Here is an 18,934-nt window from a genome sequence, read left to right as displayed (position 1 = left end):
TACAGAGATACCAAATTTATATTGTTTTATTTTTTTAAAGTTTTACCACTTTTATCCAAAGCATCTAAACGAATAGCATGTTTTACATCACCATTTTCTGAAAGTCTTACATATTTTATTTTTGTGGTGATTGTCTTGTGTGAGGGCTTGTTTTTTGCAGGACAAGGAAATGGCTTCATTGGTTCTAATTTAAGGTACATATGATTTTTTGATCATTCGTGCATTTTGTGAGGCAAGGTAACTAAAAAATGGCTCTTCTGGCACCGTTTTTATTTTATTTTTTACAGCATTCAGGATAGATCATGTGATATTTTTATACAGCCAGTCATTATGGGTACCGCTATACCAAATATGTCTATTTTAATTTGTTTCAGTTTTACACAATGAAAACATTTTTGAAAATGCTGGTGGGAGGAGCTATAAACTAGCTCGGTGTTAGGGGCAGTGATAGGGGATTGTATGTAACTTGCTGAGTGGGAGGAGCTATAATCTATCTGGGTGTTGTTAGTGGCAGGGATAGGGGAGTTTCTATATAACTTTCTGGATGGGAGGAGCTATAAACTAGCTGGGTGTTGTTAAAGGCAGTGATAGGGGAGTGTCTATATAACTGGCTGGGTGGGAGGAGCTATAAACTAGCTGGATGTTGTTGGGGCAGTAATAGGGGAGTGTCTATGTAACTAGCTGGTGGTAGGAACTATAAACTAGCTGGGTGTTGTTAGGGGCAGGGATAGGGGAGTGTCTATATAACTAGTTGGGTGGGAGGAGCTATAAACTAGCTGGATGTTGTTGGGGCAGTAATAGGGAAGTGTCTATGTAACTTGCTGAGTGGGAGGAGCTATAATCTAGCTGGGTGTTAGGGGCAGTTATAGGGGAGTGTCTATGTAAGTAGCTGGGTGGGAGGGGCTATAAACTAGCTGGGTATTGCTAGGGACAGCGATAGGGGAGTATCTATGTAACTAGCTGGCTGGGAGGAGCTATAAACTAGCTGGGTGTTGTTAGGGGCAGTGATAGGGGCGTGTCGATGTAATTAGCTTGGTCGGAGGAGCTATAAACTAGCTGGATGTTAGGGGCAGTGATAGGGGAGTGTCTATGTAAATAGCTGATGGGAGGAGCTATAAACTAGCTGGGTGTTGTTAGGGGCAGTGATAGGGGAGTATCTATGTAACTTGATGAGTGGGAGGAGCTATTAACTAACTGGGTGTTAGGGGCAGTGATAGGGGAGTGTCTATGTAACTTGCTGAGTGGGAGGAGCTATAATCTATCTGGGTGTTAGGGGCAGTGATAAGGGAGTGTCTATGTAACTAGCTGAGTGGGAGGAGCTATAAACTAGCTGGGTTTTGTTAGTGGCAGTGATAGGGGAGTTTCTATGTAACTAGCTGGTAGGAGGTGCTATAAACTAGCTGGGTGTTGTTGGGGCAGTAATAGGGGAGTGTCTATGTATCTAACTGAGTGGGAAGAGCTATAACTAGCTGGGTGTTGTTAGGGGTAGTGCCAAAGCTGTGGCAGGGAAAGGAGAAATGCTTCATGGGTTTGGTTGGTTGCTGCAGCAGGAAGTGCCACATACAGGATTTAAGCAAACCAGAGTAATTGGTTTACATTGGGAAAATAGGTCAGGTGAGTCCTAGCTGAAAAAAATGCATAAGATGTACATGAGGTACGCAACTGCGCAAGCATTTCTGTTAAAAACCATAGTAATCCTGGAAAACCCCTTTAAGGTGCATGTTTACAGTAAGATCTTTTACACTTTCAGACCAGGCTAATGTTATTAAATATTAAGAGGATCCACGGGGCATAAATTATGCAAGTATGCATGCTGGGAGTTGTAGTTTCACAACAGCTGGAGTGCCGTAGGATGCCCACCCCTGGCCTAGAACCTTCAAAAACATTACTAGATATCATAAATAGCAGTAACGGAGCAATTAAATTAAAAAAGGCCTAGCTTTATTTCAGTTTGTAAAGATGGCGCTCAGAGCTATCAAATCCTCTTTGCTTCTATGTGCACTATAATCATACTTGGCAGATAACCAAGAGTAAAATGGTCCTTCTTTCTTGCCCCAATGTTCTAATTCTTGGCAACATCAATACCTCATAGAAAGCAAATAATTATATATCATTTTACACAATAAAGAAACTAAATATGTCTGCAATTTCCCCTATTATTTTGTCAATTTGAAGAAATGAATGTTTCTAAAGATGTATATGAGGATGTATTTGCTTTTTATTTATTAAAAAGATGTATATTTCTCCTCCCTCAAATACAGTTGTGAATAGACGTGCAGATTTGAAAAATTTGATTACCAAAGATAAAAAGTTAAAGACAGAACTACTGTATATCCCTTGCTCCAACGACAAATGCTCTATTGACTTTAGTTTATTAGCTTCCCGTACTGAGTACCTTTCCTATAAAAAACAAAGACTTCTTCAAAAAGCTGAAGTCAATAGAATTGTCAGTGGCAAAGCAAAGGAACTGACATATCACCCCTGTGTGGGCCTGAGATCCTAAATGACTTGAGATGACTGAATTAGACTTGGATCAAACCGGGAACCGCCTACCAATTGTCCTACCACCTGGATCAGTCTCTTCTGAAATTAAGTTGTCTTTGAATTATATTTTCTATACTTTATAAAATAATGTATATCTATATGTTTTTTTCCCACAGGTGAGGAAATAGTTCTTAAAGGGTTTTCCGTGCATTTTAATACTGGTGACCTATCCTTAGGATAGGTCATCAGTATCTGATAGGTGGGGGTTCAACACCCGGGACCCCAGCCGATCAGCTTTTCCATAAGGCAACAGTGCTCGCTGCTTTTCCAAGGCCAGTGATGTCACATTCATCGTTCACATGGCCTAGGAGCAGCTCAGCCCCATTCAAGTGAATGGGGCTTAGTACAATACCAAGCACAGCTGCTATACAATGTACAGCTCAGTAAGCTGTGAGAAGCTGGGAGCGTCTCTGCATTCCTAAAACAGCTGATTGGCAGGGGTCCCAGGTGTCGGACCCCACCAATCAGATACTGATGACCTATCCTGAGGATAGGTCATCAGTGTTAAAATGTCAGAAAACCCTTTTAAATAGCGTCAGCATTTCCATCCCACATACACTAGTATAATCTGATTTGGTAGTAATGAATAATGCATTATTTTTTAAAACAATATATCAATTGTCAGATGTGTATGTTGAAATAAATTGGAAGTACCTGGTTGTCTAACATAATCTATAGGCAGGGGCGTATTGGCCATAAACTCTACAGGGATACTTCCCGGTGGGCCAATGCCCATGGGGCTGCCTGAGCCTTCCTTTTGGCCAACCAGTGGCAGTATTTAGGGATGTATTTTGTGAGAGATGCACTGTGGTATTTGGTTCTGCTCAGGTGGTATAATGTACTGCAATATGGTATCGCTGACCCTGTCCGACTACATAATGGGGCCACTTTTAATGTTTTTCCAGGGCCACTTTACTTTACCAGTCCGCCCCTGTCTACAGATAATCTATAACCTGCATTGAGACTTTGCCACGGCCACAGTCGCTCCTTTTAATCACTAGATGTTACTAGAGGATAACATTATTGCATCTAAATATGACTTTATAAATGTGACTTTACAGGGCATCATCTTTAAAGTGTGCCTGAAGATGAAGATACACTTTAAAGGCGTTTTCAACTGGATTTTAAAAATATTTGAAGTGGATACAGCCTTTTTTGGAATTTATTGTAGTGTTTTTTTTAACTTTTTTTTTTTTCTCACTGCGCATCAATGTAAACAATTATCACTTCCAATCCAGGGGAGTTTCTGTATAGAACTGACAGTGTTCCCCTATTTCACTCCAATCATTACTCCAATAAGCTTGTTCATGCACCCGGTATCATTTTTGGTGCCCCAATTGGCCTAGAGTGTAAAGGAGTTTTCAGAAAAAAAATATTATAATTTTTTTTTTTAAAACAGCACCTGAATACATTTGTAATTGCATGTAATTAAATATGTATTATACCCACTGAATTATTCAATGAAATCCATCTGTATTGCACCGTCTGCTGTTTGTTTTAATCCTTTCTTCTCTGTCCACCTCACTGAGGTGGTCGCATATGCTCAGTTGCATCCTTCAACTGCCACCAGCTTTATCTTCTGTTAAAAGCTGTGACAGATACAGGTAGCATTGAGCATTTCCATGAAGGTGTATAGATTTGAATGCACTGTAGACCCCTGAACTCCAGGTGCCATTTTTTGTCATTAAAACTGTAAAAATAAAGTATATTAATAAAATTAATTATAGGGCATTTAGAATACTTTAAAATAAACTTGTAGAAAAGGTTAGTTATGCTTTAAGGGTTTATTTGTAATGAAAATTCATCCTAAGGTGGCTTATCAACTAGAAGAAGTGTTCACCACGTGCTTGAAGGCATGTGTATGTCTTACTCTTCACTGTAGGTGTTATATACTAATTATAACTTGTAAGCTTATATTTTCTACAGAATGGTTGTATTCATTTTTTAACAATTTGAGCAACTAAACATTCACAGTGGGGGAAAGAGGAAGGAGCTGTTGATATTTACGCATGGTAGACAGAAGACATTGTAGCATTTAGTGATAATCTGAACTGACCATTCTGCAACATAATAACTTCAAGGCACAGAAAGGGGATGGAGGCTCGTGCATCTGATGGCAGAGAAGCGTAGACACTTGGAAATAGAGAGAAGCATGGAGATGGCATCATCTTAGGGGATCTAAGTTTGTGAGGCGCTGGTCTAAGTACCATGTGGTAAGGCCAAAGCATGGTTTCAATTTTGATTTAATGTGTGTAGGTAGAAGTTGCCACAGATGAAAGAATTGTTTTACTCTTTTCCCTTCATAGAGGCTTTGATCCACTGCATGCAAAATAAGTATGAGAGTTTGTCAAGTAGGATATGTAGAGTGAGGAGGATAGGTTTGATCCAGCAGTGCAATATAGTTTCCATGCAGCAGCAGTCATGTAGAATAGTAGGTTTTTTTTTCATATTTGGTGTAATCCTTGTATGTTAGGCTACATTCACGATATACACGGTATGTTTTGCCATATTTAACAGATGTTTTTTCCCCCCACTGTCATGTGAATGTGCCTTAGTTTCATTTTTCCAGTGTTCAACCTTATAGAACACCTTATAGTGTACTCATTATCAAGTGGGATTGCTCTTAAGGCCCCTTTACACGGGCTCACTCATCAGACAATTATTGGAAACAGGGGCTTCGCTAGGCCAAAATGTTTTGCCCAGGGCTCTGAACTTAATGGCCACTGCAGATACAATTGAATCGCCGTTCTCACAATGGGGATACAGTTGAATAGTACAGTATTACAGTGGGGTACAGTGTGGCAGTAGCATAGTGCAGGTCACACAGATGACGTCATCATGTCCACCTGTGGTGTGCTTCACAGATGGCGGCATGAGCAGGGACTTAGGTGTTTTTTTGTGCACTTTTGGAAAAAATTTACTGACGGTGGTGTGGTCACTACAGGGAGCATAAAACCAGGAGAGGGACACATTATAACTATACATTAATATAGAGGGACACATTATACCTATACAGTAATATAGCGGACACATTATAACTATACAGTAATATAGAGGGACACATTATACCTATACAGTAATATAGCGGGCACATTATAACTATACAGTAATATAGAGGGACACATTATACCTATACAGTAATATAGCGGGCACATTATAACTATACAGTAATATAGAGAGGCACATACCTATACAGTAATACAGAGGGCACATTTTAACTATACAGTAATATAGAGGGACACATTATACCTATACAGTAATATAGCGGACACATTATAACTATACAGTAATATAGAGGGACACATTATACCTATACAGTAATATAGCGGGCACATTATAACTATACAGTAATATAGAGAGGCACATACCTATACAGTAATACAGAGGGCACATTTTAACTATACAGTAATATAGAGGGACACATTATAACCATACATTAATATAGAGGGACACATTATACCTATACAGTAATATAGAGGGCACATTATAACTATACAGTAATATAGAGGGCACATTATACCTATACATTAATATAGAGGGCACATTATAACTATACAGTAATATAGAGGGACACATTATACCTATACAGTAATATAGCGGGCACATTATAACTATACAGTAATATAGAGAGGCACATACCTATACAGTAATACAGAGGGCACATTTTAACTATACAGTAATATAGAGGGACACATTATAACCATACATTAATATAGAGGGACACATTATACCTATACATTAATATAGAGGGCACATTATAACTATACAGTAATATAGAGGGCACATTATACCTATACATTAATATAGAGGGCACATTATAACTATACAGTAATATAGAGGGCACATTATACCTATACAGTAATATAGAGGGCACATTATACCTATACATTAATATAGAGGGCACATTATAACTATACAGTAATATAGAGGGGATGGGGAACATTATAACTATACAGTAATATCGAAGGCACATTATAACTATACAGTAATATAGAGGGGCACATAACTATAAAGTAATATAGAGGGGCACATTATAACTATACAGTAATATAGAGGGGCACATTATACCTATACAGTAATATAGAGGGACATATACCTATACAGTAATATAGAAGGCATATTATACCTATACAGTAATATAGAGGAGCACATTATAATTATTCATTAATATAGAGGGCACATTATAACTATACAGTATTATAGAGGAGCACATTATAACTATACAGTAATATAGAGGAGCACATTATAATTATTCATTAATATAGAGGGCACATTATAACTATACAGTATTATAGAGGAGCACATTATAACTATACAGTAATATAGAAGGGTACATTATAATTATACAGTAATATAGAGGGCACATTATACCTATACAGTAATATAGAGGGCACATTATAACTATACAGTAATATAGAGGGATAAATTATACCTATACAGTAACATAGAGAGGCACATTATAACGCTACAGTAATATAGAGAGGAGCATTATACATATACAGTAATACAGAGGGCACATTTTAACTATACAGTAATATAGAGGGACACATTATAACCATACAATAATATAGAGGGACATATTATACCTATACAGTAATATAGAGGGCACATTATAATTATACAGTAATATAGAGGAGCACATTATAATTATACAGTAATATAGAGGAGCACAATATACCTATACAGTAATATAGAGAGGCACATTATACCTATACAGTAATATATAGGGCACATTATAACTATACAGTAATATAGAGGGGATGGGGAACATTATAACTATACAGTAATATCGAGGGGCACATTATAACTATACAATAATATAGAGGGGCACATTATAACTACAGTAATATCAAGGGCACATTGTACCTATACAGTAATATAGAGGGGCACATTATAACTATACAGTAATATAGAGGGAACAATTATACCTATACAGTAACATAGAGAGGCACATTATACCTATACAGTAATATATAGGGCACATTATAACTATATAGTAATATCGAGGGCACATTATAACTATACAGTAATATAGAGGGGATGGGGAACATTATAACTATACAGTAATATCGAGGGCACATTATACCTATACAGTAATATAGAGGGGCACATTATAATTAGGGATGAGCGAATCCCTTGTAACCGAACTCGAATTCGGGAAATGTTTTTTTAAAAGTAGAAATTGATTTATGAAGTTATTATGCGAAGTCTCGCGAGACTTCGTGAAGTGATAACTTCGGCTCATCAGAGTCAACACATTCTAAAACTGTACAGAGCGCTCGCTCCGTACAGTATTCAAACGAAGTATTATGCAAATCGACTTTGAATGTTTCATCCGAAGTCGACTCGCTCATCCCTAGTTATAACTATACAGTAACATAGAGAGATGCAGTGTAACTATAATATAGACTGCACAGTATAGCTACAATATAGAGGGAAGCATTATAACTAGAGATGAGCAAAGTTATGAAAACTTCGATTTTGCTGCTTTTCTGAATTTCACAAAGAAATTTGTTGTTATAAAATACTTCGTCATGAAGTGCATTTCTTTGTAAGTAGCGGGGGCAATGACGGGGAACTGCAATTGCGCCAACCCCCGTCATTGAACCTCTCAGATGCCACATTCATTGCGGATCTTGGCATCTGATATAAAAATGGAGGCCTTTCAGGAGTTTAAAAAAAAAGCTTACCTTATCCGCTTGAGTGCGAAGAGGCCGTGGCGGCCATGTTGATTAAAGATCAAATGCGACATTTTGTGCGGTGTGTCATATGTCACCATGCACAAGATTTTGCGCGAGATCTTCAATCAAGATGGCCTCAAATGGATGAGGTGAGTATGTTTTTTTTAAGCCATTTTAGGGAAAATTGATTCTTTACTACGAAGTATGAGGAAATGTGGCTTTGCGGAAAATTTAATTTTCCCTGAAATTCGGATTGAATTCCGCTTCAGATACTTTGATTTACTCAACCATAATTATCACTATTATATAGAAGGGCACATTATAACTGTACAGGGATGCAGTAGAACTGATGTAGATGCATTATAACTAACTATAAAATAGAGGGGAGCATTATAACTACACAGTGATAAATTACAGGGGCTCCGTATAAGTATAATATAGAGGGGCGTAATCAGTGTCGGACTGGGGTACCTAGGGCCCACCAGTAAAATGTATTTTGGGGGCCCACCATACGGATCTATTCAAATATAATAAATAATTTAACAAGTTTTTTTATATGAACATAGGCTGGTTGAGGTGCTGTACATTGAATATATGTATGTAGTGCAGTAAGTCTAATGTCTATGTTCAACTTGTGCAGGGGGTGGGAGACTAGGGGCCCACCTTGCCCAGGGGCCCACCGGGGGATTCCCCTGTACCCCTGTGGGCCAGTCCGAGCCTGGGCGTAATATAACTATAATATAGAGGGTTGCATTGTAACTATAATAAAGAAGGGCACATTAGAATTTTAATATAGATGGTCACATTATAACTAGAATATAGAGGGGCACATTATAACTATGATATAGTGGGGAAATTTGTAACTATAATATAGAGTAGCACATGATAACAATAATATAGAATGCACAGTATAAACATAATATAGAGGGTCACGCTATAACTATAATATAGAGTTCTCAGTATAACTATAATATAAAGGGGCGCATTATAACTATAATATAGAGAGGGGCAGTATAATTACAATATAGAAAGACACATTATAACTATAGTAAAAAGGGGCACAGTATAACTACAATAGAGAGGGATGGAGTATAACTATACTATAGAGGGGTGCAGTATAACTATAATATAGAGGGGTGCATTATACTGTAACTATATTATAGAAGGGCACATTATAACTATAATATAGAGTGTACAGTATAACTATATTATAGAGAGGCACATTATAACTACAAGAGTTGCACAGTATAACTGTAATAAAGAGAGGGGCAGTATAACTATAATAAAAAGGAAAACAGTATAACTACAATATAGAGGGTTGAAGTATAACTATAACATAGTGGGATACATTATAACTATAATAGAGAGGAGTGCAATATGCCTATAATGCCTCATTCACACGTCAGTGTTTTGGTCAGTGACTTCCATCAGTGATTGTGAGCCAAAACCAGGTGCGGCTCTTGTTCTGTCTTCATACACGTTCACACAGTGTGCAGTCTGACATTCAGTATAAACCATTCCTGTCTTCCAAATAAGAGGACTTTTTTCTGTAGTCTAAGGCAGTGTTTTCCAACCAGTGTGCCTCCAGCTGTTGCAAAACTACAACTCCCAGCATTCCCGCACAGCCAAAGGCTGTCCAGGCATGCTGGGAGTTGTAGTTTTGCAACAGCTGGAGGCCTGCTGGTTAGGAAACACTGGTAGGCTTTATTCAGACGTCCGTAGAATGGGTCGGCATCTGTTCCACAATTATCCGGAACAGGTGTGGACCCATTCATTCTCTATGGGGCCGGAAAAGATGCACATACGCATTTCCGGAGTGCGCCTCCGATCTTCCGGTCCGTAGCTCCGCAAGAAAATAGGTATTTCTATGGGGGTGACGGCCGGGTGTATTGCGGATCTGCAATGCACTAAGGATGTCTGAATGGAGCCTAAACTTGTTTATTGGTCAACAGGATTGTGAATTGGAAAAACTACAATAATATCAATGGCTTGTGTAAGTAAAACATATAGAATAGCATGTACAGTAGTACATTGACAGAGAAAGCATATGTGACACTTATACCTAGCTAAAGATATACTTGCACAAAGATTGTGGAGTTTAAGAAGGAGAACTGCATGGAACAGCTCTGCTGATGTCCTGTGGTCTGTATGTAGACTGAAGACTGGGCTTCTTCTTCCCAGAATGCCTTGCACTACCCACAATTCCTAGCACCTCCCACAAAGCAATAATATTTATTAACAATAAAACCAGGTGCAATACATTTTTACCACCGCTAGATGGTGCTGTTACCTAACAACTACAGGAATACAGAAATTGCAGCAGAGTGAATTAGAAATGAAATAGACATGAACTAAAATGAATCTCCCTCTGCTGGAGGCAGAACAGCTCTAAACACAGAGCAGTTCAGATCTTTCCCTTATATGCCTTATGTCTGTGGAGGATCCACTCCTGATTTTGGCTCACAATGACTGATGGAAATCACTGACCAAAACACTGACGTGCAAATGAGGCACATTATAAATATATTATAGAGGGGTGAGACTTTTGGTAACGCTGTTAGTATGGGCGGGACTATCTATGGGCATTTTGATTACTTTATGCTTTGAGCTGGCCATACACTATAGATCTATGTTGGCCAGATCTACTATTTTAGCATGTATGCTAATCTTAATTTGTATGGGGCATCCTGACTCACCAAACCCCCTCCATTCCAGTGCCACTCCTCAATCCTCCTCATCAAGCTTTGTTTTCCTGACTACAATGGTGACGTACCCATGTACTGCATGTGACCACTGGCCTTATTGGCCGTGAATTACCGAAGCAAATGGCATAATGATCCAGTACCATTTTCAACTGAATCTGCATCTTCAGGACATGGAACCAGTTGAGAACTATGGCAGAGCAGAAATCCATTTCCCGCCACCACATAAACTAGTAAGTCACAGTCTGGTTTAGGCCTGTGACCTACTAGAGGCTGGGAGCTCTTTTATTACATATGTGTCCCAGTGCAGGAGGGCAATGCAGCTAGGTCATCGCCTCGCCTGTGTGAGGTCACCAACAGACTGCAGGTAGCAAGAAGATCAGTCTGCTCATCATGGGAACATGGAGAGCATTAAGTTTGTCTTTTTTTGTTTTCATTTACAAAAATAGGGATATTAGAACAATGGGGGGGACACAATAGGGGTGCATTATAACAATGTAGAGGCAAAGAAGAAAGATATAATAATGTGGGGTCACAGTAGGGGGCATCATAATACTGTGAGGGCACAAAATGGGGCATTATTACAATGTGGGGACATAAGAGTGGGCATTAGTACAATGTGGGAGTATTATATTGAGGAACACAAAAAAGGGAACATTGGTTATTTTATCGGGGCACAAAAGGGGGGGGGGCATTATTATTACAACATGGGGATGCAAATTGAGAACATTATTACAATGTGGGGGCACCAAGGGGACATTGTATTGTCAGAACATTGTCATTTAGGGGTCGCTCAGATTACGCCATTATTGTATGGTCAATCTAGGATCTATTACTGTTTGGGGAGCACTATGACTCTGTGGAACAAAAGGAAGGTATGTTTACTCTATAAGAGGTGGCTATTGCAGCCTGAAACACTATGTCGGGGGGGGGGGGGGGGAGCCAAAAATTTGCCCTGGGACTCAAAGGACCCTGGTTACACCCTTGGCTGAGGCCATTGATTGCTGCAGCCAACAACATGGTATGGCTGAGGAGGATTAGCGTGTCAGCACTGGAACAAAGGAGGTTCAGGACTGTGAGTTTAAGTTATTTTTTAAATTATTCTAATAGCTTTTAATTTGGACAACATGGACAACCCTGGTCATTGGTATTACAAAAAATGTATCAGTCCCGTGTACAGAAAAGGTTGTATTTTTAGGGGAAACATGTCTTTGTTGTTTTCTTTTGTAGTTTTTGACACAAAGTGAGCCTAACATATTTTCAAAGCATGTCTTATGTTTTTCTGATTGATTTTGCATTTCTTTCTTATATGCACAATATTAAAAATGTAATGCTTTACAATGGCATTTGAAAAACGACTATGCCCTGTAATGCTAGATCTTGCTGTCTACGCACACATTTTATATTGATTTTAAATTCAGTAACAATTCAATTTTCTAGAGGAATAATATGGACTATTAAATAATGTATAACATACTTGTATTAGAAGACTGCAAATGTCTAAGAATTTATGATTCTGCTATGAAGGATTCACCTCTCATACTTAGGTGGTGGAACAAATAATTAGCTAGTCTACAAGTATATTTTATTGTACTGTGGGATCAATGATTTTGGTTATGCCAAAAGTACAGTAGCTCACATTTATCTTTCCTACAGCTGTGTCCTGGACTTTTTTTTTTAAGAAAGCATTTTTCCTATTTAAGAAGTTAGAAGCAAAGTCAGTGGACAGTCTAGTTTCCTCCGCATTACCCCAATATCATTTGTTTGCATCCTTTGGCTATCTAGCTATCAGTATCGATTTCTAGTTAAAACAAGGGTTGTCCCACAAAAAATATTCTACAGTTTTCAAACCAACAACTAGAACTAAATACTTTTGTAATTGCATGTAATTAAAAAGTAAGTATAGCCACTGATTTATTCAATATGATGCATCTGTATAGCGCCACCTGCTGTTTGCTTGTTTTCTTATTTCTTTGACCTGCTCACTGGCCGCAGATGCTCAGTTTCATCCTTTAACTGCCTCCTAAGCTGTGATAGGGAGAGTTGAGACACGCCCCCGTTAGCTGCAGCAGAATCGACACTCCCCTTTCAGATTGATATAAATCTAGCAGAAAAAATGGTGCAGTGAATGTGGAGATCTCTGGATCCATGTGAGGTACAGGACTGGTTCTAGCTTTGTTAGAAAGACATTATCTTGTACTATATGATGTCTGATTTACATTTTTTTTTTACATTAGTCATGGTATAACCCCTTTAAAGCATAATGCTACTTAAAGGGAACCTGTCATGTGGATATTTGATTATAATCTAACTAATTATTTACAGTCATTAACTACTAAAAAGTACCTTAGATGTATTCACTTACTGGTGTGACAGATGGTTACCTCATGATATACACACAAAGATGCCATATGCCGCATGCTAATGAGCTGATTTGAGTCCAGCGTGACATCACTGAGTCCAGAGTTTTTTTTATTTATTCAGAGCTCTAGCCACTCCCCTGCCCACCTGCTGCTGATTCATATGGAAAATAACTGTCAATCAGCAGCAGTTAGGCGAGGAGAGTCAGGAGCTCATAAATATTCAGGACTCACCATTATGAGCTGGAGCTTTTCAATACAAGATTGACTGGGTCAATTAAAGAAAGTGAGCCAGCATTTCGCTAAGAGAATCAGTCACTTATTTATGTTGCCCTTAGTTAGGACACCATAAAACTGGTGACAGGTTCCCTTTAAAGCCTTATTGCACCAAGAAGTTCAGGTGTGATTACAGTTGAAGGGAAGGGGTTATCTCTGTGAACATTATAAATGGGGACTTGGGACTCCTGTCTAGGAGTCAGAACGGAAAAACACTCTGTAAGAGTGGCATCCACTGTGTCAGTTGCATCACGTGGGTGACCACTCATCTAATGTACAAATTGGAAAACCATAATAATTAATACATGTCTATAAGTCAACTGATATGAACTCATTGCCAGCATTTGCTCTCAACTATAAGTTATGATAATTCCTATGTTATTCCTGTCAGAAGTTCTGAATGAATTACTAGAAATTTACAGTCAAGGTCCGAATGGGTTTTAGCAGTTGGGGTTGTGTCCCTGCACAGTCTGTAACTATCCGTGCTGCCTGTGTCAGACTGTGCCAGGACACCCCCCAACTGGTAACACCCAGCTGGATTTTCATTGCAAACTGCTAGCAATTCATTCATAACTTCTAAAAGAAATACTAGTGGACTGGCACAACTTAGGGTCATAAGAATAGATGCTCCAGAGTTTTTATTACATAGGGAGTGCAAGTAGTTACTAAAATAGACATGCCAGGAGTGGTTACACGTCCTCTTTAAATAAGTTGTTGAGGTTTAAAGGGGTGGTCTTATGAAGACTAGAGTATATGGTCAATATATAATATTAGCCAGAAGAGAGAGCTGCTCTGTAAGAGCGGCTTTGGTTCTGATAGACTCCAGCCACCGATATATCGTATGGACAGTCATTCAACTGAATGGTTGACATGCAATAGTACATTTCTGTCCCCTGACAAGATGAGCTGGTGATCAGCTAACTGATGGTGGCTGCTTTGTGAATGGTATTGTCTTTGATGAGATAAACAGTCACCATACTTAGCTGCCATAGTAAGTCTTCTGTATTTAGGAGAGTGTTCTCCTTGCCCCCTTCTCCTCTAAGCAGTATCTGATGTGCAGCTGTTTATTTGCAAGCATACCTATTCCTACTCCTTTGCACACTGGAGCACTTTATATCAGTGCTTTCACAGATGATAGCTGTAATGAGGGGCCGGTGACGCGCGCTTCCTTCGCAGCACCGCTGGCACCCTGCGCAAGGAGAGGGACTGGGACATAGCCTGCATCCTTGTCTCCATGACAGCAGGCGAGCTGCAGGAGAGCCGAGTGCCGATAATGATGATCAGTGCTCGGCTGAGTTGGGCTGCTGAGTGTCACGTGTAGCCGGCCACGTCATGTGACTCACCAGCCAGGACTATTTAAACAGGCAGCCTGCTGGCCACAAGTTGCTTGTGAATAAGATCTTTTCATTTACCAAGTTCTCTGTATTGGTTTGCATTGTACCTTGACATCAGCTCTGTTTCCTTGACCCGGTTTCTGCTGTTTCCTCTGAATTGACGTGACCTCCTGGCATTCGGACCTTGGCTTGTGTTTGTTGTGATTTGGTTATTCCTTTGTACTGACGTGACCTCCTGGTACTGACCTCGGCTTGTTTTGACCTTGCTTACTCTTTTATATGTATCTTTCGTCCTGTATTTTGACCGCTGCTTATATTTCCATTGTTTGTGTATTTATCCTTCCATGCCTGCCTGTCACTTTGTTTATTATTTTCTACAGTTTCATTGTTCCCTTTAAAGGGAACCTGTCACCAGGATTTTGGGTATAGAGCTGAGGACATGGGTTGCTAGATGGCCACTAGCACATCCGCAATATCCAGTCCCCATAGCTCTGTGTGCTTTTATTGTGTATAAAAACCGATTTGATACATATGCAAATTAAGTCAGAGCTTGAAAATATGACTCTTCTGTGCTCACACAAGTAAGATATGACTCTTTTATGTTAATTTGCATATGTATCAAATCGGTTTTTATACACAATAAAAGCACACAGAGCTATGGGGACTGGATATTGCGGATGTGCTAGCGGCCATCTAGCAACCCATGTCCTCAGCTCTATACACAAAATCCAGGTGACAGGTTCCCTTTAAGGCCAAGCACATACTCAGTTTATGGAACATCGTCCAGTTGTACACTGTCGCCTAGGGTGGACCCTGCAAGTAGGCAGGGACAGAGGTGTGAGTTGAGCTAAGGGCTGTGCATGCTCTCCCCTTCCGTGACAATAGTTTTGTCTAATACACGTACAGCATAGCTATCCTTATTTCCTGTATCACTTTCTTCACCTCTCTTTAGATGGTAAGCTCTTTTGCAGGGTGCTTTCCATGTTTGGCTGACCAAATTTCCTGTCTATAGAAAAAAGTTATGGCAAAATCATTATAGGATTTCGCCTCTGAATGCAGTTACTTCTACTTTTTTAGTCATAGCGTCCATCACATATATATGATGTAATGTACATTCCAGAAATTGGTGTAATCTTCTCTTTATGCAGTCTTAAAAGTGCATTGATGCTTGACATCTCAAATTAACATGTCCTCAAGTATGTCTTTCCTAGTTAAGTGATATGTATGACTTCTTAGCCTAGGCATCTATAAGGCAATAAGAGAACCTCAAGTTTCCTTGCTACCAACAAGTCTGCCTTTCTGCAGGTGGATATGTTGATGCCTTAGGCTACAATATCCATGCCTTCCCCAATGATCTTACAAGGTCCTTTAATGCAGATGGTTCCAATTTGAGGCCAACACTCTGAAGTAAAGCTGTATTAAGTTTCTACCCTGAAACCAACAAGTCCCTCTTGAACATTGTGCTTGAATTAAACATATTTGTCCCCTTTTTTCACAGGGCAGAGAAGGGGATCTTAAAACCACTGAAGGAAGGAAATCATTATTAGACTTTACAGAAGTAGGTCATGTGCTACAGCTGCTGATAGTTTAAGACGAAGGAACATGGGACCTCAGACGTGGAACATGACTCCCTGAAAATGTTTGAGATCAACCCAAGAAAAACTTCCTCAGAGGCTTGTTTAATAAGCATTATCTGTAATAGTCTCAATGTGTGCTTATGTTTCCTGACGAATTTGCACCTTCTTCCCACAGCTAACAAGGCCCCGTAATGGAAGACAGAACAATTTAATGAAGGAGATTTAATAGTTTGTGTTAAAACTAATATGGTCCATTAAGAGCTGTCATTTTTGTAAACAATGAAGATATATCATGTAATGCTGAGCCATCCAGAATTTTTTCTTCTTCTTTTTGCTAGCTGCAGTGTTGTAGAAGACACTCCGACAAACACTGAAATACTTAAGAACTCATTTAGATTTTTGTTTTCACATCATGGCTTTTGTTAAGTTTCCAGACAATGGGTAATGTATGCAAAATGAGTGGACATGAAAATATGGTTAAAGAGAAAAAAAAGGCAGTTCTACCAGAGGATGAAGCAAATGAGGGTTGACTTTACTAATAAATGACAGCTTTGTATTTAGAAACCTCTGGTTCTTTGAAGCATTTACAGTGTACTGCATCACTACACCCTCCAGCCAAATGGAATCAAAGATTTCTGCACAGTCCATTCAGTGCCAGCAAAAGGCACTCACATGCAATGATTTGTGGATCTCCCAGATTGTTGAGGCATAGTTTTAGTTTCCAAATTTTCTTTTTGAAATATTTGGTGTACAGGTTATGCGTTTATAAAGTTTATTATAAGGAATACGTTCCAAGTTTTTGATCAAGACAGTTTAAGATTTAGCCATACTGTACGTGGTGCACTGGAACTCATTTATTGATTCCTAGAACTATTTCCATTAAAAAACACGGAGGACAATTTTCTAACCGGTGATCAGAATTCCTTAATAGGTTATTTAAAATGGATTTCTAAAGCCAAATGATCTCTATAAACATTGAACTTATGATTGTTATATGTACATGTGTGGACTTACCGTTATCAGATATAAAGAAAGTTGGAAATATGGCATTGGGGACGGATTTATTAAGACTGTCTTTTTATATGCTAGTTTTAATTTGAAGTACCCTGGAGTTACATGCACCAAATGTATTAAAACATGCTGCCCTCTTAATAAATGTAATCCATCTTGGGTTGTCCATGTGCATAAAAATAAAATTTACTCCACCAATGAAATGGTGTATAGGGGATCCTGTGGATAGGGGAATATTTAATGTAACTGGAATATCCCTTTAATTTCTCCCTTAGTAAATCAATGGCCGTGGTACACATATTACAGACCTACCAGAAAATGAATAGAGGCTCTCCTTAGTGACATACATTTTCCCCTTAAGTGTACAAAATAAGGGTTAAAACAGATTGTAATATCTTGAGATACAGTATGCTCACTTGAAGTTACATTCACAAAGTGTGCACTACCGAGACGTTCTGATTATAATGTGTCCTCTCTGATTACTCAACTGCGGGATGTATTTATGGTTACTTGGTATGTATGTTACTCGTCTAGATCATTGTTAAATTTCACATTCTCCATGGAGAAATAAGAAGGCAAAAGGTTGGGTCCTTAAAGGGGTTATCCCATGATTAAAGGGATTGTCCCACAAAAATATTGTACAAACCAGCACCTGGGTCTGAATACTTTTGTAATTACATGTCTTTAAAAATGTATTATAACTACTGAGTTATTTAATGAAATCTAACTGTGTAGCGCCACCTGCTGTTTGCTCTTTTTTTTTATTTTCTGTACATCTCACTGAGCAGAAAGTACATGCTCAGTTCCACCCTTCAGCTGCCACTAGCTGCAGCAGAAAGGACACACCACAGAGAAAGGGCACATCTCCTAAGATGACCGCTTGAAACAAATCTAGCGGAACAATTGGAGTAATTAATAGGGAGATATCTGGATCCATGTGAGGTACAAGGCCGGTTCTAACTTTGTTAGAAATAGGTTGTCATATAGTAAATTATGTACATATAGTAAATTATATTTTACATAGTACATGACAATCTCTTTCTAACAAAGCTAGAACCAGCCCTGTACCTCACATGGAACCAGAGATCTCCCCATTCAATGCTTTGCTAAATGTATATCAAGCTAGCAGTTCAGGGGGCATGTTCTCTCTGCTACAGCTCACAGGATGCATGCTTTCTGCTGCAGCTCTCTCCCTATCCCAGCTCGAACAAAACAATAGCTGATCTTGGGGAGAACAGCTACAAAAAAGGGGCTGTCCGAGTTATGAAAAAAAAAATATAGCACTGTAAATTTGATGGGCAGCAATATATAACTAAGCTAAGCAAGTTTTAGGCAATAAAAAATTATATTTCCTCATTTCCCTGGTTCTCTTCTTTGTTTACCTGCAGTAACAATAATCTCTGCCCCTCCCCCTGCTCTGCAAAGAGAGTGAATAAGTCTGCCCTGAGT

At 38.9% G+C, this 18,934-nt stretch overlaps 1 protein-coding gene across 1 annotated transcript in view; it reads right to left on the bottom strand.

Annotated features, from left to right (window-relative positions):
• MRPS9 (mitochondrial ribosomal protein S9) overlaps positions 1 to 18,934 on the bottom strand; it is a 151,419-nt gene that overhangs the window by 106,819 nt on the left and 25,666 nt on the right. Inside the window, exon 3 of the mRNA XM_044285557.1 lies at positions 15,802 to 15,903. Within this exon, the coding sequence (XP_044141492.1) occupies positions 15,802 to 15,903 (102 nt within the window). The remainder of the gene's footprint in view (positions 1 to 15,801; positions 15,904 to 18,934) is intronic.

This window comes from Bufo gargarizans, chromosome 3 (assembly GCF_014858855.1).
Source record: "Bufo gargarizans isolate SCDJY-AF-19 chromosome 3, ASM1485885v1, whole genome shotgun sequence".
NCBI classification, from domain to species: Eukaryota; Metazoa; Chordata; class Amphibia; order Anura; family Bufonidae; genus Bufo; species Bufo gargarizans.
Note: the sequence above shows the minus strand (reverse complement) of the source record. Positions and strands in the feature narration are given on the sequence as shown.